Below are 27740 nucleotides of genomic sequence, written 5' to 3'. Positions count from 1 at the left end.
TATGTTAACCACCATACATTACATCATTAGTTTTTGATGTAGTGTTCCATGATTCATTGTTTGCGTATAACACCCAGTGCTCCATGAAGTACATACCCTCTTTAATACCCATCACCAGTCTAACCCATCCCCTCACCCCCTCCCCTCTAGAACCCTCAGTTTGTTTCTCAGAGTCCATAGTCCCTCATGGTTTGTCTCCCCCTTCGATTTCCCCCCCTTCATTTTTCCCTTCCTGCTATCTTCTTCTTCTTCTTCTTTTTTAACATATAATGTATTGTTTGTTTCAGAGGTACAGGTCTGTGATTCAACAGTCTTACACAATTCACAGCGCTCACCATAGCACATATCCTCCCCAGTGTCTATCACCCAGCCACCCCATCCCTCCCACCCCCCACCACTCCAGCAATCCTCAGTTTGTTTCCTGAGATTAAGAATTCCTCATATCAGTGAGGTCATATGATATATGTCTTTCTCTGATTGACTTATTTCACTCAGCATAATACCCTCCAGTTCCATCCATGTCATTGCAAATGGCAAGATTTCATTCCTTTTGATGGCTGCATAATATTCCATTGTATATATATACACCACATCTTCTTTATCCATTCATCTGTCAATGGACATCTTGGCTCTTTCCATAGTTTGGCTGTTGTGGACATTGCTGCTATAAACATTGGGGTGCATGTACCCCTTCGGATCCCTACATTTGTATCTTTGGGGTAAATACCCAGTAGTGCAATTGCTGGGTCATAGGGTAGCTCTATTTTCAACTTTTTGAGGAACCTCCATACTGTTTTCCAGAGTGGCTGCACCAGCTTGCATTCCCACCAACAGTGTAGGAGGGTTCCCCTTTCTCCACATTCCCGCCAACATCTGTCATTTCCTGACTTGTTAATTTTAGCCATTCTGACTGGTGTGAGGTGGTATCTCATTGAGGTTTTCATTTGGATTTCCCTGATGCCGAGAGATGTTGAGCACTTTTTCGTGTGTCTGTTGGCCATTTGGATGTCTTCTTTGGAAAAATGTCTGTTCATGTCTTCTGCCCATTTCTTGATTGGATCATTTGTTCTTTGGGTGTTGAGTTTAAGAAGTTCTTTATAGATTTTGGATACTAGCCCTTTATCTGATATGTCATTTGCAAATATCTTCTCCCATTCTGTCAGTTGTCTTTTGGTTTTGTTGACTGTTTCTTTTGCTGTGCAAAAGCTTTTTATCTTGGTGAAGTCCAAATAATTCATTTTTGCCCTTGCTTCCCTTGCCTTTGGCAATGTTTCTAGGAAGAAGTTCTGCGGCTGAGGTCGAAGAGATTGCTGCCTGTGTTCTCCTTTAGGATTTTGATGGACTCCTGTCTCACATTGAGGTCTTTCAACTATTTTGAGTCTATTTTTGTGTGTGGTGTAAGGAAATGGTCCAGTTTCATTCTTCTGCATGTGGCTGTCCAATTTTCCCAACACCATTTGTTGAAGAGACTGTCTTTTTTCCATTGGACATTCTTTCCTGCTTTATCGAAGATTAGTTGACCATAGAGTTGAGGGTCCATTTCTGGGCTCTCTATTCTGTTCCACTGATCTATGTGTCTGTTTTTGTGCCAGTACCATACTGTCTTGATGATGACAGCTTTGTAATAGAGCTGGAAGTCCGGAATTGTGATGCCACCAGCTTTGCATTTCTTTTTCAACATTCCTCTGGCTATTTGGGGTCTTTTCTGGTTCCATACAAATTTTAGGATTATTTGCTCCATTTCTTTGAAAAAAGTGGATGGTATTTTGATGGGGATTGCATTGAATGTGTGGATTGCTCTAGGTAGCATTGACATCTTCACAATATTTGTTCTTCCAATCCATGAGCATGGAACATTTTCCCATTTGTTTGTGTTTTCCTCAATTTCTTTCATGAGTATTTTATAGTTTTCTGAGTACAGATTCTTTGCCTCTTTGGTTAGATTTATTCCTAGGTATCTTACGGTTTTGGGTGCAATTGTTAATGGGATCAACTCCTTAATTTCTCTTTCTTCTGGATGACCGTCAATTCAATTCACCATTTGTTATTACTGCCTATTAACTGCTTACTGACATCTTTGCCTTTTTTCATTAAAAAGAAAATGCAAGTTAGCCCTGGTTTCATTATTGTTATTTTAATGTGCTCTGTGTTTTATTTCTCTGTATCTTTCTTATGGCGACTATAATACCTTGTATTTAGTAGGTATTCAGTGTATCCCTTATTTAGCATCCCTTGAAAAACTGAAAGTTGAAATCCTCATTCTCTTTGCCACACATATGAATCAGCACTGTTTTCCACTCAGGGGTGCACATTCAAGCTAGAAGAATCACTTGTTTGGTAAAAGCACTTTGGAAACCTGTTTCATTTTTCCCACCTTCTTCCTCCCAATCCCGCAAAGATTCTGAGAGCTTGGCTCCAAATGTCCCGGTGGCTGAACACCAGAAAGCTTAGCAGTTGAGCACCAAACCTGTCTCTAAATTACATACACAAGCCAGGACCGCCCACTTGCCGTGATGTCAGACCAGGGTAGAACATGAACACAGAGAAGGTACACTGTGCCCCAGGCTGACTCTGGTTGGGTCCCACTGCCATACAGGGAGGCCAAGTGAATCAGAATCCTTGCATCACAATATGTCCCTTCTGCAGCTCGAGTTGGAATATCTGAGCAGTGTCTTTGTCATCTCTGGCCTGTCGTCCCGGAGGGTGAACTAGTTCCTGGAGTCCCCTTTATGAACCCGTACAGCGGGCCATGTAACTCAGTGAGAGTCTGACTAGGAATAAAAAGCATTATTCAGTCTTTACACAGCAGTGAAAAGGTAGATGAAAAGGCACTGCCCCTCCTCCCACCGAGGAAGCACATGTTATTTATAGGAGCTTGGTGTCTCTTTGCATCCTGTGTTGCTCTATCAGAATCCCAGTGGGTACCTGGCTTCCTGGCCTCAGACTTGTCAGGGAGGGAAGGAAAGTTTATCAGCCTTCAGGAGACCCCTCACGCCCAGGAGCTGACTTGCCTGGTTTGCTGAATCTGCTTGCTCACAACCAAATCTCACATGTGTGGGACAGAGCCTGACACATAGGTACTCAATGTTTGTTGAATGATTGTATTGACCAGAGCCTGCAGGAGGTAACAGATGAGGCATATGTTGGCCAATTTAATTAGCTTAATTAATTTAATTTCTGAGCCAAGATTACTTGAAGGCTGAAGTGAGTAAAACAAACAAACAAAAAACAAGAAAGAAAACTTCACCTCGCACCATGAAACATCTCATATAACCCTGCCTGCCTCACCACCTCTTCTCTCTGTATGAAATTCCCAGTCGTGGCTGATGCCAACATGTGAACCTGAATGTCCTCTCCTGTCCCTGGCTTTCCTGATCCAGAACCTCGGCAGAAACGTAGCTCTGACAACCTGGGTTTCTAATGATGCTCCACATTCCCTGTTTCTGCTTCACTGGAGATCCTGGTCACTGTCTTTTTAAGCCCGGGTGCTTACCTCTTCCTGCCTCCACCCTCCCCACTCCTGTTTACTTCTTTCCCTGTTGGGATTGGAGTTATTGGCATATTCCACATTCCAGTCATACTGAATCCTAACCATGGGGGCTCAGCAGATGGGGCCTGAACCCTTCTGCTGACAAGGATACCTAAGAAGGGCCCTCCAGTCTGCCATTGAACTAGCTCTCCGGGGAGTCCAGTCAGTAGAGAGACAGTCAAACTTCTCAGTATTCACATTTCCCTTCCATGGCAGGAGTCTCTCTGAAACTTTAGATGCTACTTCTTTATTTCCAAAAATATTTTGGGCTTTCCCATGCACACAGCCCACAGTAGAAATCAATAGGAGTCTAGGGAGGGTGTGAGTATATGAGATCACAAGCTGCAGAAGCCAAACACAGAGAAGGGATTTGTAAAACCAGAGATACTCGGGGTTGGTTTGCATGCATTCATTTGATACTGAGGTTCTGAGGGGGGGGAGGGAGGAAGGTGTAAGAAGGAATAGGAGTTGAGAAGATTCAGATAAAATGGTGACTCCACCTGACAGAAGTTAAAATCTGGTTTGTCTACACTGATGCCTCACCAAGAATTGTGGTACGTGTCTCAGTCTGGACTGGCTTTTGCCCTGTCACAAAGTGTGTGTAATCAAGAAACGCGCCACATTTCCCTAAGAAAATAGGATTTTTAACTTATTTTTTTCAAGATCCTGCCCCTCTGATGGTGGTACGGCAACATCCTAGAGCAAGACTTCACCCGATCTTTTACTCTTATTTGCAGTTTTTCCAGGAGGTCTCTCTAACCATACCTTCTACCAGTGACTCCAAGTATTTTCTCCCCATGAGTAAATGAAACATTGTGTACTGCCTTCCTATACTTTCAGTGATTCTAAGGCATCAATAGAGTGGTCCTACACCCCCCCTTTAGGGGGCCGAGGAGAGGGGGGCAAGGGGAGCCTGTATTCCCTCAGGGCTAAACACCTGGATTTTAGCCTCCACTGTTTCTTTTCTTCTATCATTTGTAACCATTTCAAGTGCAAACCCAGAGAACACATTCTCTTTATTCAAACGCCGGGGCTGGGGAAACATTAGAGGCAGAGTAAAAGCTGTTCAGTGTGCCTGGATGACTCAGTCTAAGATAGTATTATAGCTTGGCAGCAAACCCACTTCAGGGAAGCTGGTAGGAGACTAAAATAAAAGTTAAATTGAGGGGGTAAATCATTTTATCAGGCTTAGGATTTTTACTTGATGTAATGAGATTCTCAATATAAAATGAGTTAATTTGTCTGCCTAAGGGCAGATACTTGAAGAAAGAATTTGAAAATACAGACTCGAAGTAACTAGTGGTCTGAAATAAAACAATGCAGAAGAGTGAAATTCTTCTCATATAAATTTTGGCACAATATATTTTCTTCTGAACAGCGTGATTAAATGTGAGTATCCCTTGCTTGTCACTGAGAAGGAAAAAAACTACAAAGTGTTTCTTTTTTTCTTTTAAGGGACTTTTCTAGTGTGTTTTATTTTCCTTTTTCTTCCTTCTTCTCATTTATCTTCTAGAAAAACTATGCTTGTTTTTGCCCTGCAAAATGCAAACTGAATTCAGATTGTTCATAAAAGATGAAGCCAAACATATTTCTGCATTCTTGCCTATTGCCCTATGATTTTCCATGACTCAAACATAGAGTGGGCCCCCAGTGCAGAGGGCAGATCCTTTGCTGACAAACCCACAGAGGGAAATGAGAGGGAAATGCTGAACATTTCTTCTCGTCAATTGACCCGGTGGCTTTTACACACTCTCTCTCTTGGCTTCCCCTTCTCTGGATTTTTCAGAGGATACTTTTCATGAGGCCAGCTATGTGTCTTCTTCCACAGAGAACAATGAGTGAAGCCTTGGGAATGTATTGCCAGTTGTTCCTTCAAGCCAAGAAAATTATGGAAGGAAGGGATAGCTGGTGCATAGATATCAAACACATGATCGGGGAGAGTGAAGGTTGGGCACGAGGGGGAAGACCTCCCCTACTGCCTAGGAAGTAGAATCACTGAGCGGAGAGAACTGTGTAAGAACAGTCCTCTTTTGGTTCAGCAGATGGCTTCTCTACCCCGGTAACACTTCATAGACTGTAATGAGGTCAGCACAAACACTACTGCTGACATTTGAGGTAGGTCAAAGAGCACAGCCAGTGGCTCAGCTTTTTGGTTCAGCTGCCCCCCAGGAAAGGGGAAGAGATGGACACAGGTCCTTGGGCAGAACCCTACTCGCACTCCAGGAATATAGAGCGGCAGGCCCAAGACTACCCTCTTGAGATGGACATTGCTTCGGGTCATGCTGCATGCCACACAACATGGCGTCTGAGTTCTGATCAGAAACCAGAGCCTCAGGCTGTCTTGGGGAATGTCGTGAGTGAGTCCCTTTACTTCTTCATCGCCCTCCTTAAGGCCCTGCTGAGCCTGGTCACTAGGGAATCATTTGCTTGGTGTTTTTGTAGAGAAACAGCCATGATGTGTATGCAGGGCCCCATCTGATGGAAGCGTCCATGCCTTTGTTTCCGTTTCAAAAAATTGTTTCTTTACACCATTTAGTTAATCTTTTCCTACTGATATGCTGATGTTTCTCTCTGGACTTCCATGTGGCACAGGGATCTGCTTGTTAACAAGCAGCATTTGTAAGTACTCAAGGAAGAACCCTGTGATAGGTGGTTGTTGCTATAGCAACTTTTTTTTAAGGAAAAAAAAAAAAAAAACCCTAACCTTGCGAATGGGCATATAAGAAATTATAAGGAATTAAATTTTCTCCCTCAGATAAGAATGGAGCTAGAATGCCAAAAACCTCTCTCAGCCTCATGAAAAGATTTGTATGAACGGTTCCATGCTTCGGATTGGGCATAGCAAGCTGTGGGCTCTGAATTCCCAGAATAATGTTTCAGTGTGAAAATCAAACAGTTCTATTCTCTTACAAAGCATCTCTTTAATTATGGAGGAGATGGCCAACATGTGGGACGATGTCACTGCCAAGCACCTAGAGGTTATGCGTATGCAGCATCTTACTTAAAAACCTCACATTCATATCTTTTAATGTATCCCACCAATAAAGATGTGCTATTTCCTTTTCAGAGCTGTGGTCTTTGCAACTTGATGTCAGCTTTTTCAGCTCTCCCAGCAGGGAAATTCAGGTGAATTCCAAACTGTGATTAGAGAGATCTGAGTGGAGTTAAAAGGAGTCAAACAATAGAAGAGAAGCTTACCCGCACAGACACATGCACGCAGACCAACTGTGTGCAAAGATAAATTGCATCTGCGTATGACCGTGTTAGCTCTTGTCATAAAGCAATGAATTTGCTACGGATAGGTAGAGGTCAATGGGAGAGAGAAAAAAAATCTCTCTTTCTGCTGCCAAAAGTAATAAAGAGAAAGAAAAAGGCACCTGTGACACTCCGTATCATGGAAGAAAAAAGAATGTTACTAAATGATATTGAAAGTGTAAAAATATGATGAGAAGCAAAAGCAAGAAATGAAATGATGTGCGCTTGCTAGGTGAACACAGAGAATGGAGAATGGCCTCCATTGATGCATAGATGGATCAAGGGTTGTTGGATTGTTCTCGCCCTCCTCCTCCTCCTATTTTCTGACTATATTTTCTTTGATGGAGAAAATGATAGGCTTGATAATACATAATGATAGGCATCCAAAGATCAAACTTCATTAGATCCTTCTTATTCAGTAGCATGAAACTGTCTGGTCAAAAGCAATCCCATATGTGACCTTAATTTAACAAGTGATTAGACCCAATCCTGATGCTTTGAAATATCTTTGGTTATCAAGATCAAGCAGGATAACATTTTAAATAGGCTTTTACTATCCTTAGACTTCCTGAAAATCTACGCTACTGGAATTTTCTTTGAAGCCACCCAATGCTATCTATCTCTTTTTTCCCTCTTTCTTGGCGTAGTTTTTCTGTTCCCCAAATGGGATTTTCCCACTTACCCGTATTCATTTGGACATGAAACCCAACCAGAACACCCGGATGCAACACCTCTCTTTCTCATTGACACCTATGTTTCTTATGGCCTGGCTTCCCTCACGTCTCGGCTGGCTTTGAACGTACACCAAAGTTCCTATTACACATAATTTATTTACCCAATTCGGGAGAAACAGGCAAACTCCAGCCTTCCATCTAGTATTTGAGGAAGGAATTGCAGCCTCACTGCCCCCTTACTGGGATAGGGAAGAGGCGAAAATATGGAAGAAATGGATGAGATACAGTGGAAGAATAAGGCCAGGTGACAGAATCATCCATTCAAAAATGTTTGTGCACCTACAAAATACAAAGTCTTGTACTTGCTGTGATAAAGGATACAAAAAATGATAAGGCAAACTTCAACCCTATGACTCCCTAGGGCTGCTATCCTCTCCATCCCTAGCATTTAGGAAAAATGATCTACCTGCCTTGTTTCCCTTTCATGACCTCCCATCCTCAGCACACACTGTAGTTGGCCATCTGCCTCCAACCAACCACCAGCAAATGCCAGATGTGAGAGATGCAGCTCTGCTTTGTTCCAGGTAGCCTCTGCTCATCTGTGCGGTTGCTCTCTCCCTCCCGGAAGCTTTCTTCTTCTGCCCTTGAGCTGCTCATCTCCTGACTTTATCCCTCTCTTCTCTCCTTTTGACATTCCCAAGAGTTCCATTCCCATCCCTCCCCTTCTCACTCCTCACTCTTTATTTGGACACTCACAACCCCATCCATTCGACTAATGCTTGGTGAATTTCTCCCCCATCTATAGAGACGGGTCTGCAACACTGACCCTCTTGCTAGCAAGGGGGTGTCTCCACGTACATGCCCCACAGCATCTCAAATTCAACAGATTCAAGCTCAGTCCCATCATTTGCTTCCCCACCATCCCATTAGGAAACATGTTCCTCCCCCTACGTTCTTTTTCTCAGCAAATGATTCCATCATCCACTCAGTCACGAATCTAGAAATCTGTATTTGGCCCTCACTCCTTTCCCACGTGGAATTAATCACAACATTCATTTGATTTCTGCTTCCTAAGTTCTTTCCCATTATCTCCATTTCTACTGCCACCACCTTAGCCCACATCCAGTTCTCACTGTCTCTTACTGATGCTGAGACATCCTCATTAGTCTTCGGGCTTACACTGTCCTATCTCCAGTCCATCCACAACTATTTGGTTGTTAGAGTCTTTTTTCTAGAATACATTACAGATCGTGTCACTTCCTTGCTTAAAATGCTTTGATGTCTACTCATGGTCTTCAAAATTAGGACCACATTGCTCTGCATGGTGACCGAGCCAGAGAAGCCGTGTTCCGCGTCTTACCGAGCCTCATCTGCTACCTGCTCTCGCCAGGCCTGCTTCGCTGTAGCCTCGCCTGTGTACAGGTCCCCGAGGACCTAGGTGTCACCATAGTGCTTTCCCTAGCGTGAAATGGGAGTTTCCTCCAGAGAATACATTTCATCAAGGGCATGGGTTTTCACAGCCAGGCAAATCTGGTTCGATTAGTAGCTGGGCAACCTTTCGTGGTCTCATTTTTCTCGTCTATAGAATGAGGCCCTTTATATCTTCTCTTAAGGTTGTTTTAAGAATTTAATAGTAATAATAATAAAAGCGGTATTATGGGGCACTTTCTATGTGTTGGGACTGTTTTAAGCACTCTACATGTATTCATCGAATCTGTGCATCCACTTCATATCAGTACAGTTGTAGTATCTATTTTACAGATGAGAAAATGGAAGCACAGAAGTTAGGTAACTTGCCCGTGGTCAAGTAGGGGAGCCAGGATTCCAAGGGATAATGTACGTAAAGTGCGTCCTATGGAGCAGTCAGTGAATGCTGTTTGATCTTTTCCTTGCCTGTTGTATGCTAAACTCTCATCTAAGTCTTGTGAAAGGACCCCAGAAAGTAAAAAAAAAAAAAAAAAAAAAAAAGGGTAGTATTTATGAAGCCATTATTTGCTGCGTTTGAGTCCAGGCTTTATAGACATTGTCTCATTTGAGACTCACTACAACTGAACTGGAACTATTATCTCCATTATACAGAGAAGGAAACTGAGGCTGGGAGCATGAGGTGAACTACCCAGAGCCTCCTGTCTCGTGGAGGACAGAGCCAGGACTTACATCTGAGTCTCTGACACCAAAGCTCACACTCTTTTTTTTTTTTTTTAAAGATTTTGTTTTTTATTTATTTGACAGAGAGAGACAAAGTGAGAGAGGGAACACAAGCAGGGGGAGTGGGAGAGGGAGAAGCAGGCTTCCTGCGGAGCAGGGAGCCCGATGCGGGGCTCGATCCCAGGACCCTGGGATCATGACCTGAGCCGAAGGCAGACGCTTAACGACTGAGCCACCCAGGCGCCCCCAAAGCTCACACTCTTGACCACAGCATATTACCTCCAAAGGCATTAGGAGATGCGTAACATTGTTCACAGCCTTGCTGGGGGGACTGCAAAGGTATCATAACAGTTACAAGCCAAAAGCATTAAATACATAAGGAAAGCAAACTGTGGATAGAGTGGCCTACCGGGGCTTGAAACAGGAGAGCAGTGATCACAATGAGGCTCTGAGAGGGAGTGAGTTTTGAGTTGGGATTTGAGGATAGTGAAGAAAATACACCAGTGGAAGAGAAAAATCCATTTTGAGATTGGAATAGTGTATGGGGAGACATGACAGATGCAGAGAACCCGTCGTGGCCAAGGAAGTATTTTATCATCGAAATCTAACAAGTGGATACAAGATATTCATTGTGAGCCCTGTACAGGGAAGAAATGTATGTTTGGGGTGGGGGCTAAAGTCCCAGGGGTATCACTCCTGCTGATGTCCTGGATTAAAAACAATTTCCATGGTTGCCGTTGGTGAACTTTCTTAGTTTGAATCTGTCCTGTATTGTGTCTAAAAGGCAAATGGAATAAACAGCAGCAATATTCCTGAGGATTAGGAGCTTCCTGAGTTAAGGCTGTGCTTTTATGTTTTCAGCAGACTTAACACAGTGAACAGTTTTCTTTGCGGAACGGTGCGAAATGAGCTCTTTTACTTGCCTGATTATCCCGCGGCCATTCATAATGGGGTGGATGGTTCTGTCCCATCCAGTAGCAGTCAGTTAGCAGATACCCGAGGCTCAGGTTAGTGATTCTGCTCTTATTTTTTTTTAAGATGATGAATGTTGATTTATCATGAAACGCATTCACGGAAAGGAACTGTAACGTAGTCTCAGCTAAAGATTTCAAGAAGAACAGAGGCATGTCCTGGACAACAGTGGTTCTCATCATATGGGAGAAGGCCTCCTATCCAGCCTACTGTTTTGACACAGAGAATTATCCGTGATGCACCATTTTGACTTGCTTAAAGTTTTATTTTCCAGTATAGGTAGGATTTTTTTCCCCCCTCTTCAAAGAATATGGCCACACATGAAGAATTGGAACCTGTCAGGTGGAGAATTCATCTCAGTCATATAATTACTGGGCTGAGCAAGTTAGATCAAAGTGAGGGCATTGGATAGCTATAGGACATTGCTTCAAAGAGTAGTTAAACTGCAAACAATATAAAGGCTTTATTGTCCCCCGTTGCATGTCATTTAAATCATCAAGAATCATTTCCCACAAATGTATGGCAAATAGTGGGATGTTAATTCCTGCTTGAAAAAGTTTGCATTCAGACCTTCATGGAGAGCAAAGGAACTGTTCTATCTGCCATTATAAATTCTCATTTCCGGGCATGAAAGGCTTAAATTGCTGGGAGTGTAGGTTTTGGTTTTGGTTTTTTCAATTATAACCAAATATCTCTGTAAACCTCTTCATGTTTCATAGAGCTAGTTAAGCAATTTCCCCTTAGATGTGTCTTTGATGTGAAAATAAACATAGGCTGAAGTGAAAGCTGAGGTCCTCTCTAAAAGGGTATCTGTCTATATGGTTCGTAGTCACTCAGGCTAACACTAGACCAGAGAAAACACACGTCAGTACTCTATACTGAACCTAGATACAGTTGCTATAAGAAAAGTATTTCTTCAAAAGTTTCAAAAGAATGATGACATCAATGCCAAGAACATCAAAGGAGCTGTTTGGCGCTTTCAGGTACTTTGCCAAACTCCCTCTAAATGCTGCTTAACATTCCTTTGTAATGGAGTTCAAGATGGGCCCGAAATTGCAGGGACCTCTTAAAAGGTCTGCCCATCTGCCTTCTGTCTCCAGGTGACTGCTCCCAACTGGTTCGCACGCTACTGGCCCGGGGGGGTCCAAACACGATTCGGATGGAAGTTTCATTTCAGGATGTTTTGATGCTTTGAGGGGAGAACCGGGGGCGATGTAATCTCTGGGAGCTCCCCTGGGTGTGCGGGGTAGAGGTATGTGCAGACAGTGGAAATCCACAGAATAGTGGCCTCGCTCATCATTCACGAGGCTCCTCTTTCAGCCAGGCTGTGGAGGATCTGGGTGAATGACCACACGTGGAAAGTTGAAAGAGAAACCAAAAGAAGTGTGTGCATTTAGCCTCTACTCGGCTTTTCGATTTCAATCAAGCAAGAAAACTGTGCATTTACCTTATGAAAACTTTAGGTTGAATGTAATGACTGGTTTTCTTACGGCTTTGCTTCAGTTGAGAAATTACTCGTTCCAAGTAACAGAAACTGTTGTATCTTAAGCAAAGAGAAAAAGAAAGAAGAAAGAAAGAAAGAAAAGGTGGGAGGAGATTTCTTGGAAGGTACAGGGTGTCTCAATTATAGGAAATATAACTGAGTCTCCCAGAGTACTGGAACCAAGAATTGGGAAGTTTCAGGAATCTCTCTCTGTCTCTGTATCACAATGCGGGTTCTCCTCCTGGCTTCGCCTCTCTGTGGACTGCCTTCTCTGTCTCTTGCTGTCCACGGCTGAGAATGACCTCATTACAGGCGGCCCTATGTATCTCTCATTGCAAGTGCACGGAGACTGCCGACAGGGTCTTGTTTCAATTCCCAATTACTAGAAAAGCAGTGAATTGTTCAGCTTGAGTCAAATGCCTACTTTGATCCAGTCTGCTGAAGCTGGAGGAAATAGGATGCCCTAGGATCAGAAACCCTCAACCAAGAGATGTGGGGTCAGATTCTCAGAGGAAGGTGGTGAGCAAGGACAAACGTACTGGATCACGTGTTCACTTCGATCTTAATTATATAGACCGTGTATGTTCTATGTAAAAAAAAAAAATTAGAGAACACAGACATATGAATAAAATGGGGGGAAAAAAACCCTTCACCATCCCACCATCAGAAGGTGCTTTAGCATCTTGAAGTGTTTCCTTCTAGATGTTTGCTGTTGTTCAACACTATTTCTGACCTCGTATTTGTTTGGGTTACACTAAGGATGAGTTACAGTGGTCAGGAAGACAGACATGGCTTAAGCCTCCCTCTCTAGGGCTTATTTTATAACATGGAAGATGGACTTAAAACTTGGAAGCCAATTCATAAAAATATTTGGAAATTGTAATGAGGACTGAAACAATGAAGAGGTTGGCATGGAGAGCAACAGTGAGAACACAGTTCAGCTAGATGGCCAGGGAAAATCATAGCCAGGGTCACATTAAGGTAAGATGCAGAGGAAAAGAAGAAGCTGACTCTGATAAGAGGGGACCGAGTCAGATGAAGTGCAGTATTCCAGTGAAAGGGAACAGTATATGCAAAGACCTGAAGCTGAAAGCACCTTTTGTGTTTTAGAAATTTAAAACATAGTAAGAATAAGTAATATAGCCAAAGCTTGGGCATGAAAAGGAGATCCCTTTTGTTGCTATGTGGAAAACAGATTGGGGTGAGGAGAGGCAAAATGCAGGGTCAACTTCTCAGAATGTGGTTGAAGGCTACTGGGGAGCCCCCCTTGAAGTAGTGGGGGCCTGAAGAAGAATGAAGAATGGGATCGGAGAGAAAGAGGCCAGGAAGGATAGGGACCTTTAATACCTGTTTAAGTCAGAGAAGCCACTGAAGATGAAGGGGACACTCTGGTATGGAGTTAGGGGTGCCTGTGTTCTATATTATTTTACCAAAAGGTGAGAGTTCTTTAGTAGTCATGTTCAAACCCCAAAATAATTAATAGACAACCCTGGAATGGTATGAGGGCACTCTCTCTGCCATCTGGGTGCCCCTGATATTCAAATTGACCAATGCTTTGAATGAGTCCAAGTCCCACCATCATAAGAAAAAAAAAGCCATCTCTTAAAGCATCCATGCTCTCCCTCCCTCTCCAGTATCTCTCAGCCAACAGTGGGACAGAGAGTCGCTGAGAATCAGCCATGGGCTGTATAAAGGGGGTGTGGTCCACGGCAATGGCAGAGAATCATATATGCCCCATAAACGGACTCATCTTGCATTCCCAGACCTCTGAGTGCCCAGTAAGTCAGATCACCAGCCAGTCAGTGAGTGCTTCCCTGGGCTGGTGCTGGCCTGGGCTAGTGGGAATAGATGAGTGACGTCCAAGGAGTCTATCTTCCAGTGACTTCTTGGCATGATGTTGTAATGAAAAAACTCACAGACCTGAAATCAGTTGCAAAAAACAAATCAGACCGAGAGTGCTAAAATCCTGAAAGCAGGGAGAAAGAACGGGTGGAAAAGTAGGAGGGCAAGGCCTCACCAAGGAGATGGACCTTGAGCAAGTCCCCTTCGAACGAAAGCTTCTGGACTGGGCCCTCCAGCTAAGGCGGAGAGAGAAGCCACTTGATTAATGATGCTTGCTACACTGTACATTCTGCTGAGGAGGACATTTCGAGATTTCAAGAGAATTGCCAACATTTTATACATAGCATTTACTTTGGATTCACTTCGATATGTTTTGGGCAAAAAGTGAGTCACAGGTAAGGTATTTCATGCACAAGCAGTTGGGTTTGTCAGGCTTTTACAGACTATTCCGTTCATTTTTCTGCTAAACCCAGAGAGTCGATCTCTGAAAGATGGTCCCTACAGGCCCCTGCCTTCCGACAATTGCAGCGACTCGTCAGGATGACTAAGGATATCGTCGGCAGGATAATCACACTGGTTATCACTGAGTAGATCTGGAATGACATTAAAATAGTAGACGATGTGGGAAAATCATCCTACTTTGAACTTCTTTTTTTTTTTTTTTTTTTAAAGATTTTATTTATTTATTTGAGAGCGAGAGAGAGAGAATGAGAGAGGGAACACAAGAGGGGATAGGTCAGAGGGAGAAGCAGACTCCCTGCTGAGCAGGGAGCCCGATGCGGGACTCGATCTCGGGAGTCCAGGATCATGACCTGAGCCGAAGGCAGTCGCTTAACCAACTGAGCCACCCAGGCGCCCCCTACTTTGAACTTCTTGATTTAATTTAAACATGCCCCTGTTGTTAAACAACAGGTTTTATTTACACTTGCTAGCAGAATATCAGAATATCACCGAACATCATATTTATTTACATATCAGAGGGCACGTCATTGGAAGGGAAGGGAGAGGGATTCCTTTCCTCCCCTCCGTGCCTATAATCCCCTGCACACCTTACAGAGCAACCATCACACTGCGTTGTCACTTTCGGCTTTATTTCCAGACAGACTGGTCAATCTCTCTCTCTCTTTTTCTTAATTGGTCCTAACATCTATCGAGCTTCATGTTCTAAGACCAATTTTCCAGGCTCTTTATATGCTTTAACCACTTGGTCCTCACAGCGATCTTATGATGTAGACCGTCTCACAGAGTATATACTTGGTGCCACATAAATGCCTGTTGAATGGTTGAGTAAGCAAATCCCATTTTACAGATGAGGAAAAGCTGAGGCAAATTCCAGCTCTTCTACTTACTCTTCCACAAGCCAGCTAGGAAAGATGAGAAAGGGGCCGGGGAGGCATTAAAAACATTTTGAATATGGGGCACTTGGCATTTAGTGTCTTTAGAAGGACAGTGTGTTAACTTGTTTTTTTCTACAAAGATCCTGAATTGGCAGTGTTCTTGCTTCCATATAACATTTTATCTTGGATTTCACGAAGAACAGCTATTTTCTTCACTCAAATAGTCACATATCTCAGAGTTCAAACCTCTTGGAACAAAGTAACGGAACCAGTTTCCCAAACTGATCTAACAGGCCTTCCCTGACACCTTTTACCAAAAAAGAAAAAAGTTCCTACTTTTTCTTTAAAAAGTAGAAGTGGAAGTTACTGAAAAGCGTCCAGGATATATGCCCCGACTTTCAGCTCCCGTGAGTTCACTCATATAGGGCATGGAGTCGAGATGGGGCTAAGCATTGCACCCCAACTTTGGAATCCCTTCCAGAGGCTCAACACAGAGTAGAGTCTGTCACAAAGCCTCACGCGCCCCTTCCCTTTTCATTCACGCGGATGACAAGGTGGTTCCGGTCCTCGGGGCTTCACATTCCTCTGACTTCAGGGTTCAGAAGAACATGAGCACTTAAGCCAAACTCTAGTAGAACCATTAAATTGCTTGGGAATTGGAAATGAAAACGTTCCCACAGCCACAGCCTTCTTCTTACACCAGTGTTTGACTGCTCAGTCGTTAGAAGGATCCAGCTCCCCAAGTGCTCAGATCAACCCACAAAGTACTGTTTGAACACCTATAATATGCCCAGCATTGTGGTGGGTGCTGAGAGGAACCCAGTCAAGCATAAGGCACAGCGCCCACCCTCAAAGAGCTTAAACTCTAGTTGGGCAAACCTAAATACTACAGGGACAGAAAACAATACCCCACAATACCAGGTAGCTCAGGACTCTGCAAGGGCCAAGTAAGAAGGGGGAGCGTTCAGGCACCTTTAGCAAAAGGACTTAAAAATCCCATCTAGTTTGTTGGGGGCAAGAGATTCAGGGAGGAATCAACTCACCTCCTGGTACTGTGCTGAGCTCTGGAACCTACTGTCTAGGATCCCACCCTATCACTAATCAGCTGTGAGTAAAATGGCCTGAGGAAAGCTTACAGATGATGAGACCAAGATATTCATCCCCTGGAGTATCTCAGCGGTGGTAAATCTGGTTCTTGTGCTTATGCACGAGAGAAAGACAGAAATCTACTTGGGGGGGAAAATGTGACCTATGGACTGAATTGTTACCTTTGTGTGGCATATTCTCTGTTTCTAGGGCAGCCCAGGAGACAAAGAATGCATTTATTTTGTGGAAAGGGATAGGGAGCAGGGCAAGAAACAGAAACCAGGGGATTGCGCAATAATGGCCTTTTTAAATCCCTCCAGGAAGTTTATGTTTGAGTCCTTTGGAAGACCAAAGTACAGCTGTTCAAAAGGAGAGTTTACTGAGGAACCCCAGCCCCGACGCGGCTGTGTGCTGGATTTTTCTTGGCCATAGGCATTGTCCCAGCACCTCCATCCCCAGCCCTTGGGGCAGGTAGGTCATTCTGTCTGGACCTGACCCTGAGCAGGCCTCAGCCTTCCCCCAGCAGAGACCACAGGCCTCAACTAGCACTGAGGTGTTCACGAAGGAGAATCAGAACAAGGACGAGAGTGAAAAGAAACAGTCTGCTGGATCGCAGCAAAGTCCAGTGATTTCCGTGTAGTATGCAAACCAGACCCGACTTGCTGTGTTGAAATCATTCCCAAAAGAAGCCCTTTCCTAGGGTAGCCAGTGAAAGGGTGATATTAGGTGTATAATCTCACAAATTACACATAAAACTTTGGGTGCAGATTTATTGTACACAACGAAGACTGCTTCTCAGCCCATCTAGGTGACAGGAAAAGTGTAAATATTAACATGTGGTACTCATGTGAAGCCTTTCCGTCCTGCCCCTGGCTTCATCCTCTGCCTATTTCCCTAAGGCCAGGGATGATTTGATAGGGTCTGGTTCAGAACTCTCTCTGGATGCTTACTAAAGCTTTCTGACTGACCAAGTGACCCTTTGTCTCTTCCCTTTCTTCTGTTGGAGCCTCGAGGGCGATGTCCTGAGCTTTCACCAGCAACCTCTAACCAGTCAGGTCACCAGGCACTCCCTGCTATCCGTCCCTGTGCGTCCCGAATGTCCTTACCCCTGCCCTGTGTGTGCGATACATCTTCGTTCTGTGATCCTTTGGTCTTGGTTCTCTGAGGCCACCATGTCCAGAACAGTGTCAGCCTGTGGCGAGCTGAAGGCTGAAGGGAAGGCAAGCAGTGTGGTTAGTGATGAAGAACGAGGACTTTGGGGCCAGACAGACGTGGGGGGGCGGCATCCTGCTCCCGTATCATTCACTATGTAATCTTCACGTCAGGAGCCACGATTTCTTCACTTATAAAATGAGGATCGGAATACACATTCAGAGAGCCGTGGAAAGATTAAACGAGACTCCACACAACTCTTAAGAGTACCTGTTTTAAAATAAGTATCAGTACACAGTGGTTATTAGGTGACAGACTTAGGGGGGCCTCAGGTGCTCTTCTGAGGGGGCCCCTTCTTCCTTGCACAATTTAAAAAATTATATTTCGGGGCGCCTGAGTGGCTCAGTCGGTTGAGCGTCTGCCTTGGGCTCAGGTCATGATCCCAGGGTACTGGGATCGAGCCCCCACATCAGGCTCCTTGCTCGGCAGGGAGTCTGCTTCTCCCTCTCCCACTCCCCCTGCTTGTGCTCTCTCTCTCTCCCTCTGACAAATAAATAAATAAAATCTTAAAAAAAAATAGAAAATAAATAAAAAATTATTATGACCATGTTGACATAAAAATATGTCTAAGAAATATTACTGTTCTGTATGGAAAAGTTCCATTTCTCTTCTGTTTTAAAAGAAATTCAAGCATTTTTATGGGCCCCTACGTCTACCGTGGGCCCTGGGTACCCTGCCTAACAGTGCCCAATGGGTAAGTCAGCCGTGGGTGAGAGACTTATTTCTGGAGATTCTTCCCTCTCCCGTTTCAATGTTATAACTGCTTTCTGGAAGTTGCTGGCCCCTCTGGCACTCAGGATATACACCTCCGGCTTCCCCCAGCCCGGCTACCCCAGCCACTGGAAAGGTCCAAGTGTGGAGCCACTCACTCTCCTAGTCCTGCCCCTCTCCTCAATTTAAACCCAGGTCTTCATTCCTCTGACTGTCTCATTTCCTGGGACTATTCTTTTTTTTTTTTTTTTTTTTTTTTTGACGGAGACAGAGATAATGAGAGCAGGAACACAAGCAGGGGGAGTGGGAGAGGGAGAAGCAGGCTTCCTGCCGAGCGGGGAGCCAGATGCGGGGCTGGATCCCAGGACCCTGGGATCATGACCTGAGCCGAAGGCAGACGCTTAACGACTGAGCCATCCAGGTGCCCTCCTGGGACTATTCTTGGCCTGTAAAATGGCATTGAATTATCTGATGAACTATTTCTCACTGAGGTATTAGTGACTAACTGTGTTCCTCCTCTACTTCTTCTAGAATATTTGCATTTTGTTAACAGAACCTTTGGAGACTCTCCACCATAATACACAGCCATATATCTGATGGAGAAACTTTAGTCCAGCAAAGGATACACTTCAAAGGTTGAACTTTGAGGATCGTTGATTGTCTTGTGCCAGTCACTTAATATCTACTGAGGCTGTGCATTTGACTGGTCTTGGTGACATAACTTTGATTAGAAAGCTCTGCTCTATGAGGCAGAACACAGACTGTCCCCAGAATTCTCCGTAAAGTATCCTGCCTGATGGAGTCCTAATGGAATTCCTTTTATCCAACATCACTTGAGGAGGACTTCTGCTCCCCATCTGAAGTCATCCCTCCAGCTGTGCTGGTGGTGACCCCACACATATACCTAAGAGACAAGTCTTATGCCCTCTGTGCCTCTTATTTCCTAGGTTTGGGCAGGAAAGTGTTCTAAGAGATAACACTGTTTATAAAGGGACCATTTACAGCACAGCACAAGCTCTGTAGTGCAAATTCTGGTTTGATTTCTGGCTTTATTGCTTTTTTTTTTTTTTTTTTAGAGAGAGAGAGCACACAAGTGGTGGGGGAGGGAGAGAGAGAATCTCAAGCAGACTTCCTGCTGAGCACACAGCCTGACGCAGGGCTCGATCCCAGGACCCTGAGATCATGACCTAAGCTGAAACCAAGAGGACGCCCCTGGCTTTATTGCTTATTATTTGCATGACCTTGAAGTCTCAGTCTCCAAATTTTATTTTCTCTTCTGTAAATTGGGGAGGGGGAGGTGGTTGTAGAAGTAGTATCAGCCTCATAAAGGTGTTGTGAGAATTCTTAGTTATTGTGAGAATTAAATGAGACTGTCCATGCAAAGATCTTAGCATGATGCCTAGCATGCAAACCCTCAATGAATGACTGCTATTATTATTACTATTATTATGATTATTATTATTGCTCCCACCACTAAATTTGTTACAGGCCCTCCAGTCCTGATAGCTTAGAGAAAGTGCTGGTGCTCCTTCCCAGACTCTGCAAGGCACTGCCCAGGGAGTGGCCGGAGCAATGGGAGAATCCAGCAGAACAGGTTTTTTCAAAGCAGTGGAAAGTAGATCAAAGGCAATCACCCAAACCTGGAAAAAGAATGTATTCCTTTGTTTGTTCCGTACTAGTTGTGAAAAAACTTTCAAAATGTAACTTATGCTGGAATAAAAATTGTGGCCGCTCTTGAGGTAACATGACTGAGCCTCTCCAGTCTGTGTTCTTCCTGACCCCCGAGGACAGACGGGGGCCACTTTGAGTTTCGGCTGAGCATGGCGATGGCTGACGGTGTTCTGTGATGATGTTGCCTACAGTAAGGAGTAGCAAGCTTAGCCGTCAGCAAACATGCAGAGACAGCAGAGATGGTGGAGTGGGGAGCTCCACACCCAGGGGCAAAGCATACCTATGCCTTGCTGCAGATTGCTCATCACCCAGTGTGAAATTTCACGGGACTTGGTTAGGCCTCTTGGCTGAAAATAACAGAAGCCCAACTCATACTAGCTCAAGCAAAAGGGGGCATTTATTCTAAAGATTCCACACTGTATCAAGGAAAACAAGGCGAGAGGCAGACTGATCTGGGATTGAAACCCAGCCCTCAAATTTTGCCAAAACTTGTGTCTCCCTTCTCTGTGTTAGTCTTCTCTCTTTCTGCAGACTCACTTCCTCCGAGGCTTTGGTTGACATATTGGAACAACAGCTCACAGGTTTTGTAAATGCAGTCATCCAAAGAAAGCCTGGTCTCACTTTCTCCAATTCCAGAATTTCTGTGGCAGGAACTGATTGGCCCAGTTGAGGTCAGGTTCCTTTCTCTGATTACCATTCGGCAATGGGAAAAGGTAAAAACCGGTTAGAAGAGCATGGGACACCCACTCTAACTATATACTGCTTGTGAGTGAGCAAAACCACGATAAGGGATTATTGAAATAGGGATTGATGAGCTACATGACAAGAAACATGCTGTTCACATTTGGCCCTATAACTGCATCCTGGCCATTCCCAGATTCCTCTCATTTCACTGGAGATTTGGGATGTCTATCTGCTCACTGCCCTTGGTCCCTTCACGCTAGGCAGACCCTAGCCCTGAACAAGCCGATTGCAGCATAATATAGTGGTAATGGCACAGGCTGTAGAATTACACAGACCTTGAATTAAAGCCCAGGTCTGCCGCTGACTAGCTGTGTGACACTGGGCAAGTTACTTAGCCTCTCTGAGCCTTAGTCTCCTTATCTGTAAAATAATAGCTCTAAAATAATACATATCGAATCCGGTTGTTGTAAAGATTAAGAAAAATAAAGTAACCATACTTAAAATACTTGGCGTATAATAGATGCTCAGTTATGTTAATTTCATTTTCTAATTAGGTTACCTAGAAATCTTCAGGAGGGTGGAGGAGTGGTAGCAAGTGAAAAGGGAGAAAAAGAAAAGTGGTAGCATTTTGTATCTGGGAAGTATCCTGCCTCAGGTATTTTACAATTATCCTGAGCTAACATTAAATAATTTAAGTGGGTCAGCTGCACTGGGAGAGCCATGCTTGAATAGATATAGTCTCTCACTTGAGAGGCAAACCAACAAGGATCTCAAGATCAATGGTGACTGTTTGTTTCTCATTAATTTACTGGTATGACTGTATGGTCCTTAATTTCTTTCCCTATAATATCTAAAGTCCACGTAATGCAATCTAATCACTGAGTTAGTGAATGAAGTGCTTTAACATTTGATTGTGACTATTGCGGTTTGGAGAGGCTCTCGTCTTTGAGAATGTAGTAAGTAATTTTTTTTATATATATATAATTTATTGAGTTCTGATAGCAAGCACTGTGCTAAACTTCTACATGCATTGTCTCATTTCTTCCTATGAATTCAGTGCTATCGCCCCCATTTTCCAGATAACGAAATTGAGGCTCGGGTACGTAGAGTGGCGAGATCACTCAGCACTCAGTGATAGAACAGGAATTTGAGCTCAGCTTAGCCAGCTCCCGAGCCTGAGTTCTTAATGCGCAGTACTGGTTCTCTGCACCTTGGTTTTGGTTATAAGTTTTTGAGACAGGCAACATAAGAAATGAATCCCCAGGAAAATCTGTGCTTAGAATGTCTCATTTGATAAAGGATAATCTCACAGCGTTCGTGCACCCACACGACGTTGCTGCACGGGCTTGGATGCAAAGCCGCAGAATTACAGGAAGAAAAATAGTAGAATAACAGATACACTATCTCCTTGGATACAACAACTCTTCTGATTACCTACTTAGAGGATAATAGCGATGAAGGGTTTCGCAGATGAATCCGTGAAAAAGAGAAACTGGAAATTGTGTCCCACCTTTAGACTCTTCAGCGTTTCTCATCTTAGTCAAAATTGTGCTCATTCCAGTTGTCTGTTGCTGTGTGGGGTCGTGTGTGCATGTGTGTGGAATATTTTGGCCTGCTCCAGAAAACCACATTTGGTGACCAATTGTAGGTATTATCAATGACTCCTGATGATATGTGAAGTATTTTCCGTCCATTGACCTATGTACCGATAACAGGAACCAACGTGATCTCTAATCACAAATTGACCTGTTCTTCCAGAAACCATTTATTCTGTTTGGTGAGTTTCATTATATTCCAGACTGTGCTTCATGTGTACCTTTTTCTTTTTGAATTCATCCTGTGTGTAAATGGAAAAAAAAACAAAAAACATTTAAATATCATGTCTCTTTTGACTAAAAGCATATCTGCATTAATATCTCATATTTTTCTTTTTCATTCTCTGTTTTCAGCTCCAGGGTTCCTTGAAAAGAAAACAGGTGGTTAACCTGTCTCCTGTCAACAGTAAGAGGCCCAATGGCTTTGTTGACAACTCATTCCTTGATATCAAGAGAATCCGCGTCGGGGAGAACCTCTCTGCAGGACAAGGGGGCCTCCAAGTAAATAATGGACAAAATCAGATTATGTCAGGGAGCTTGCCCATGAGCCAAGCACCCCTGCGGAAGACTAACACTCTGCCACCCCATACACATCCTCCTGGAAATGGTATCTTTAACATGGGCTTAAAGGAAGTGAAGAAGGAACCAGGAGAGACTCTATCTTGCAGTAAGCACATGGATGGCCAGATGACCCAGGAGAGCATGTTTTCCAATAGGTACGGAGAGGACCCTGTAGAGCAGCTGATGGACCCAGAGCTGCAGGAACTGTTCAATGAACTGACCAACATATCTGTGCCTCCCATGAGTGACCTGGAGCTGGAGAACATGATCAATGCCACCATCAAGCAGGATGACCCATTTAACATTGACTTGGGTCAGCAAAGCCAGAGGAGCACTCCCAGGCCCTCCTTGCCCATGGAGAAGACAGTGATCAAGAGTGAATACTCGCCGGGCCTAACCCAGGGCCCCTCGGGCTCCCCTCAGCTGAGGCCCCCATCAGCTGGCCCTGCATTCTCCATGGCCAACTCCGGGCTCTCCGCTTCGTCCCCGGTCCCTTCTGTCCCTCAGAGTCAGGCTCAGCCTCAGACAGCCTCGGGAGCGAGCCGGGCCCTGCCGAGCTGGCAGGAAGTATCCCACGCCCAGCAGCTCAAGCAGATCGCGGCCAACCGTCAGCAGCATGCCCGGCTGCAGCAGCACCAGCCTACCACCTGGTCGGCCTTGCCCTCCTCCACGGGGCCATCGCCAGGTCCGTTTGGGCAGGAGAAAATCCCCAGCCCTTCTTTCGGTCAGCAGCCATTCAGCCCGCAGAGCTCCCCGATGCCTGGGGTGGCGGGCGGCGGCAGCCAGTCGAAGGTGATGGCTAACTACATGTACAAGGCCAGCCCGTCGGCCCAGGGAGGGCACCTGGACGTGCTCATGCAGCAGAAGCCTCAGGATCTCAGTCGGAGTTTCATGAACGCCCCGCACACAGCCATGGAGCCCCGGCATGGCAACACTAAGCCTTTGTTCCATTTTAACTCAGATCAAGCAAGCCCGCAGATGCCTTCTGTTTTGCCTTCCCAGGCTAAGCCATCTCTCCTGCACTACACCCCGCAGCCGCCGCAGCCGCCCCCGCAGCCGCCCCAGCAGCCCCCGCAGCCGCCCCCGCAGCCCCCGCAGCCGCAGAGCTCCATTTCAGGCCAGCAGCCCCCGCCGCCGCCGCCGCCGCAGTCCCAGCCCGCCCAGCCCCTGTCCAGTCAGCCTTTGCTAAGGTCCCCCTTGCCGCTGCAGCAAAAGATCCTGCTTCAGAAAATGCAGAACCAGCCCATCACAGGCCTGGGGTATCAAGTCTCCCAGCAGCACCGACAGGTAAGACGTAAGTTTGCTACCCCAAACGCAGAGGGCCCGGAGCCATTTAGCCTGGTCCTTATGCTCTGGTTGCAACTTCCGTGTTGGGGCAGAATCAAGACCGCGAAGATAGTGGTGGTCCTGTCGGATTCCCGCGAAGGCCTCCTGAAGCCCAGCTCACACCGGGCATCTGGAGGCAAGAGCTAGTATTTCCTTGTAGATCATTCCTCTCGTTGGGATCTGCAGCGGTCAAAGGCTCTTGCTTATTCAGAATGTTGCATTGTAATTCGTGACCTTTCATGACATGTCGGTTGGCAGTAAGATTCGGATACACCTGATGTTTATTCCTCCAGTCAGTAAGTCGGTCATTAAGTCCACATGCGCGTCCTGAGTACCTGCCATGTGCAAGATGTTGTGATTATGCTGAAAACTGAAATAAGTCCAGACATGATATTAAGAGTATTTAATGACCCGTCTACATCCACACCAACCAATTGAAATGCCCGAATGCCGAACGCATTGTAATAGATCCTGCTGTGACTCCATGCTGGTGCATTAAATAAGACATGGTCCCTGTTTTCAGGCACAGTCTGGAGAGAGAGAGAGACAGGCTTTAAAACTCTCATTTGAATACTAAGTGGAAAGGCTAATAACATGAGAGCACAGAGGTTGGGTGTCTTACCGTGCAAGGCAAAATCAGGGAAGTCTTTTGGAGAAAGTAATGCCTGCATTAAGTGTTAAATGATGAAATCGTCATCACTACAAACAGGAAAAAAATATCAGTGGTTACCTTATATCCTGTGATTAACATAAAGCAGAGGTTTTATTCTGCCCCAGACGTGAATAGCATGAAGAGATAGTTCGGTGCCTCCAGAGCACACACTAGTGAGGAATTTCAGATCCCCAGGGAATTTGAGAGCGGAAACTCCTCCTGGAAGGAAGAAAGTCTGAACGTTGCTTTGTGCGTGTAATTTGACGGGTCTCTGTTAGTGGGCAAGCACAAAGACAACACATTACACGTCAAAACAATATGTCAGGATATTATGACGGCACTGAGCCTAATTCCAATCACATTCCTAGAGTAGTTTTCGTGGCTACTGCCCAGACAAGAATGCCACAAGCACCACAGACCGTGGCCAAGCTAACCTTTGCCCTAGATGTGTGTCAGGAGAAAACTGTGCTCAGCTAGCATTCGAGAGCTCTGCACCAAGGAAAGCTTTGAGCTCTTATCCACTTAAGAAGTGTGGGGGGTTAAAAAAAAAAGTGTGGGTTTTTTTTTTAATTGTAGTTGATGAAGAATGGACTTGAGCAGAGTCATGTGTATATTTTACAAAGTTCCTTTTTAACAGGTAATTTGGGGATCATTGATAAACGGTATTGTGGAACTACTTCCTAATGGCGTGGGTTGTCATTTTGGTTTGGATGAATCTAGGTTCAAATTCTTACTCTGACATTCACTAGCTGTGTGACCTCAAGCAAGTCACTGGACCTCATGAAGCCTGTTTTCTCTCCTGTAAACGGGGGTGATAATAATATAGCCTAGGATTTTTTTTTTTTTAGAATAAAATTAAGGAGCACCTGGGTAGCTCAGTTTGTTAAGCGTCCCACTCTTGATTTCAGCTCAAGTCATGATCTCAGGGTGGTGGGATCGAGCCCCGTGTCGGGCTCTGTGCTCATCAGGGAGCCTGCTTGAGATTCTCTCTCTTCCTGTGCCTCTGCCTTCCCCCCAACATGTGCACTCACACTCTCTCCGCCCCTAAAATAAATCAATAAATATCTTAAAAATGAAATAATTTTGCACCCAGAGTTTAGAATAAAGTTGGCAGTTATTATGATTATCATGGAAAGAGCCATATATGATCTCAGAATATTTTTAACAAGTATTACTCTTATGTAGGAGATGGAGTAAATCTCAAGTTCTAACATAAAGAGTTTTGGAGGAATAAAAGAAAACTATCCTTCATTATTTTTTGTCCAGCAGTATAGTGAGTGGGTAGTGATTTACCCTCCCTAAGCCCAGACTTCTGATCATAAAAATGGAAATAATAAATAATGGGATATTAATAAAAGGTAGTGTTTATTATTGACCCTGTAACTGGCATGACTTCTGTCTCTCTTCCTTATGGTATCTCATTTCACCCGTATGAAGGAAATCCCATTGTTCTCATCTTACAGGGGATGCAAGTGAGGCACAGAGAGGCTAAGTAACTTTTCCAAAGTCACACAGATAAGAAGTAGCAGAGCTGGGATTCGCATGGTCTGTTGTGCTTTTAGCCACTGGCTGTACAGCTCATAGGGAGGATTTGTTGGGAAATGAATGACCACTTACAGACCATTGTGAAATTCTCAAAAAGAATATTTCCTCTAATAGTGAGCCATATTTACATAATCTACAGGGTAGATGAAGTCCTTTGGGGATAAAGAAAGTCTTAAACTCTAACCTTCAGAGTTGTTATAGAAAAGAATAAAAAATATCTGTGTGACTGTTGACCTTCCTGAGGGTGAACATTATGGAGCTAACCAAAGTAAGCCATTTACAACAGGAAATATGTCTCTTTGGTCACCCCGTCAGCCCTTCTTTGGGAGCCTTCCTGCCATCCTCGGTCCTGTTTCCGGCTCCATTTCTCCTATCTACAACTGTACACCACACTCATGACCTCTTCGTCCCCATCAAAGCTTCCAGAACCCAAGCACACCAGTGGGTGCTGATGGCCAAATCAACATACAACTTTCAGTGTCTTAGATGATATTTAACTGTTTCCAGTGCCTATGACACATGATGCCAAGATAATTTTCCTCTTTTCAAGAAAGCTCTTAAAAAGTGGTGGAAGTGGCAGCAGTATTTCAAGCCAAAGGCCCCTTCTATACATGCCAGACATGGCGACCCATTTACGGCTTTATCCTAACTTTGTAGATTGAATCAAATTGTCCCTTCCTGTTCAACAGTTCCAAGAGGGAGGATTCGGAAGTCCTGTGTTTGAGTTGTAAGCAAGTGTACCAGAGCTCTATGGTCAAATAAGTGGTGCCCTCTTAACCGCATTCACCTTTGGGGGGCTGGACTTATGCTAATAAGGGTGCTGTTGTTCAGCACGGTTACAGGGTTTTGCTCTGGGGATTATTGTCTTCAGAGCTTTTAGCACATTGAGTGGATTATTACCAGTGCAGTAATATTCATCCTGGCAAGGTGATCTTTGAAAACAGTCAAGATGGGTAATGCTGCTTTGGGTCAAAAACAAGGAATAAGTGATAGGATAGGACTGGATTTCAGATATGGCTTGTGAACTTTCTCTGAAGGCAATAAAGTAAATAAATGAGTTGCTTTCCAAGATGGTAATTTTGAGAAGCAACTTTCATTTGGATGTGCATATTTTTAAGGTTTTTCTAATTCTTATTGTCTCATCTAGTATATTACTAAGTATTGTCAGCTCAGGGAGGGTAGTTTTAACCCCACCGTTTATAGTAGACAGTACAAAAGTGTGTTCTCATTTCCAATTAGCAAAATCTCTGTTACTCATGACCAAAGCCACAGGAGGGGAAAGATGGGGAATTAAGCAATTCTTAAGTTTATCAACTAGAGTGTCCTAAATGAAAGCACTAGTCATAAATTTTTTTCTGCATGTCATACTCAATTTGTGTCAAACATAGGAAGACTTATTATGGGATTTTTCTAATTGGAATTCTTTCACCTTGGAAATGGTGGAAACCTTGGCTTTC

General features: G+C 44.4%; 1 protein-coding gene across 1 annotated transcript in view; it reads left to right on the top strand.

The window, feature by feature from the left end:
- MAML2 (mastermind like transcriptional coactivator 2) overlaps positions 1–27740 on the top strand; it is a 337855-nt gene that overhangs the window by 206870 nt on the left and 103245 nt on the right. The window contains exon 2 of the mRNA XM_078058725.1: positions 22554–24047. Within this exon, the coding sequence (XP_077914851.1) occupies positions 22554–24047 (1494 nt within the window). The remainder of the gene's footprint in view (positions 1–22553; positions 24048–27740) is intronic.

The sequence above is a fragment of the Halichoerus grypus genome, chromosome 11 (assembly GCF_964656455.1).
Source record: "Halichoerus grypus chromosome 11, mHalGry1.hap1.1, whole genome shotgun sequence".
NCBI lineage: Eukaryota > Metazoa > Chordata > Mammalia > Carnivora > Phocidae > Halichoerus > Halichoerus grypus.
Note: the sequence above shows the minus strand (reverse complement) of the source record. Positions and strands in the feature narration are given on the sequence as shown.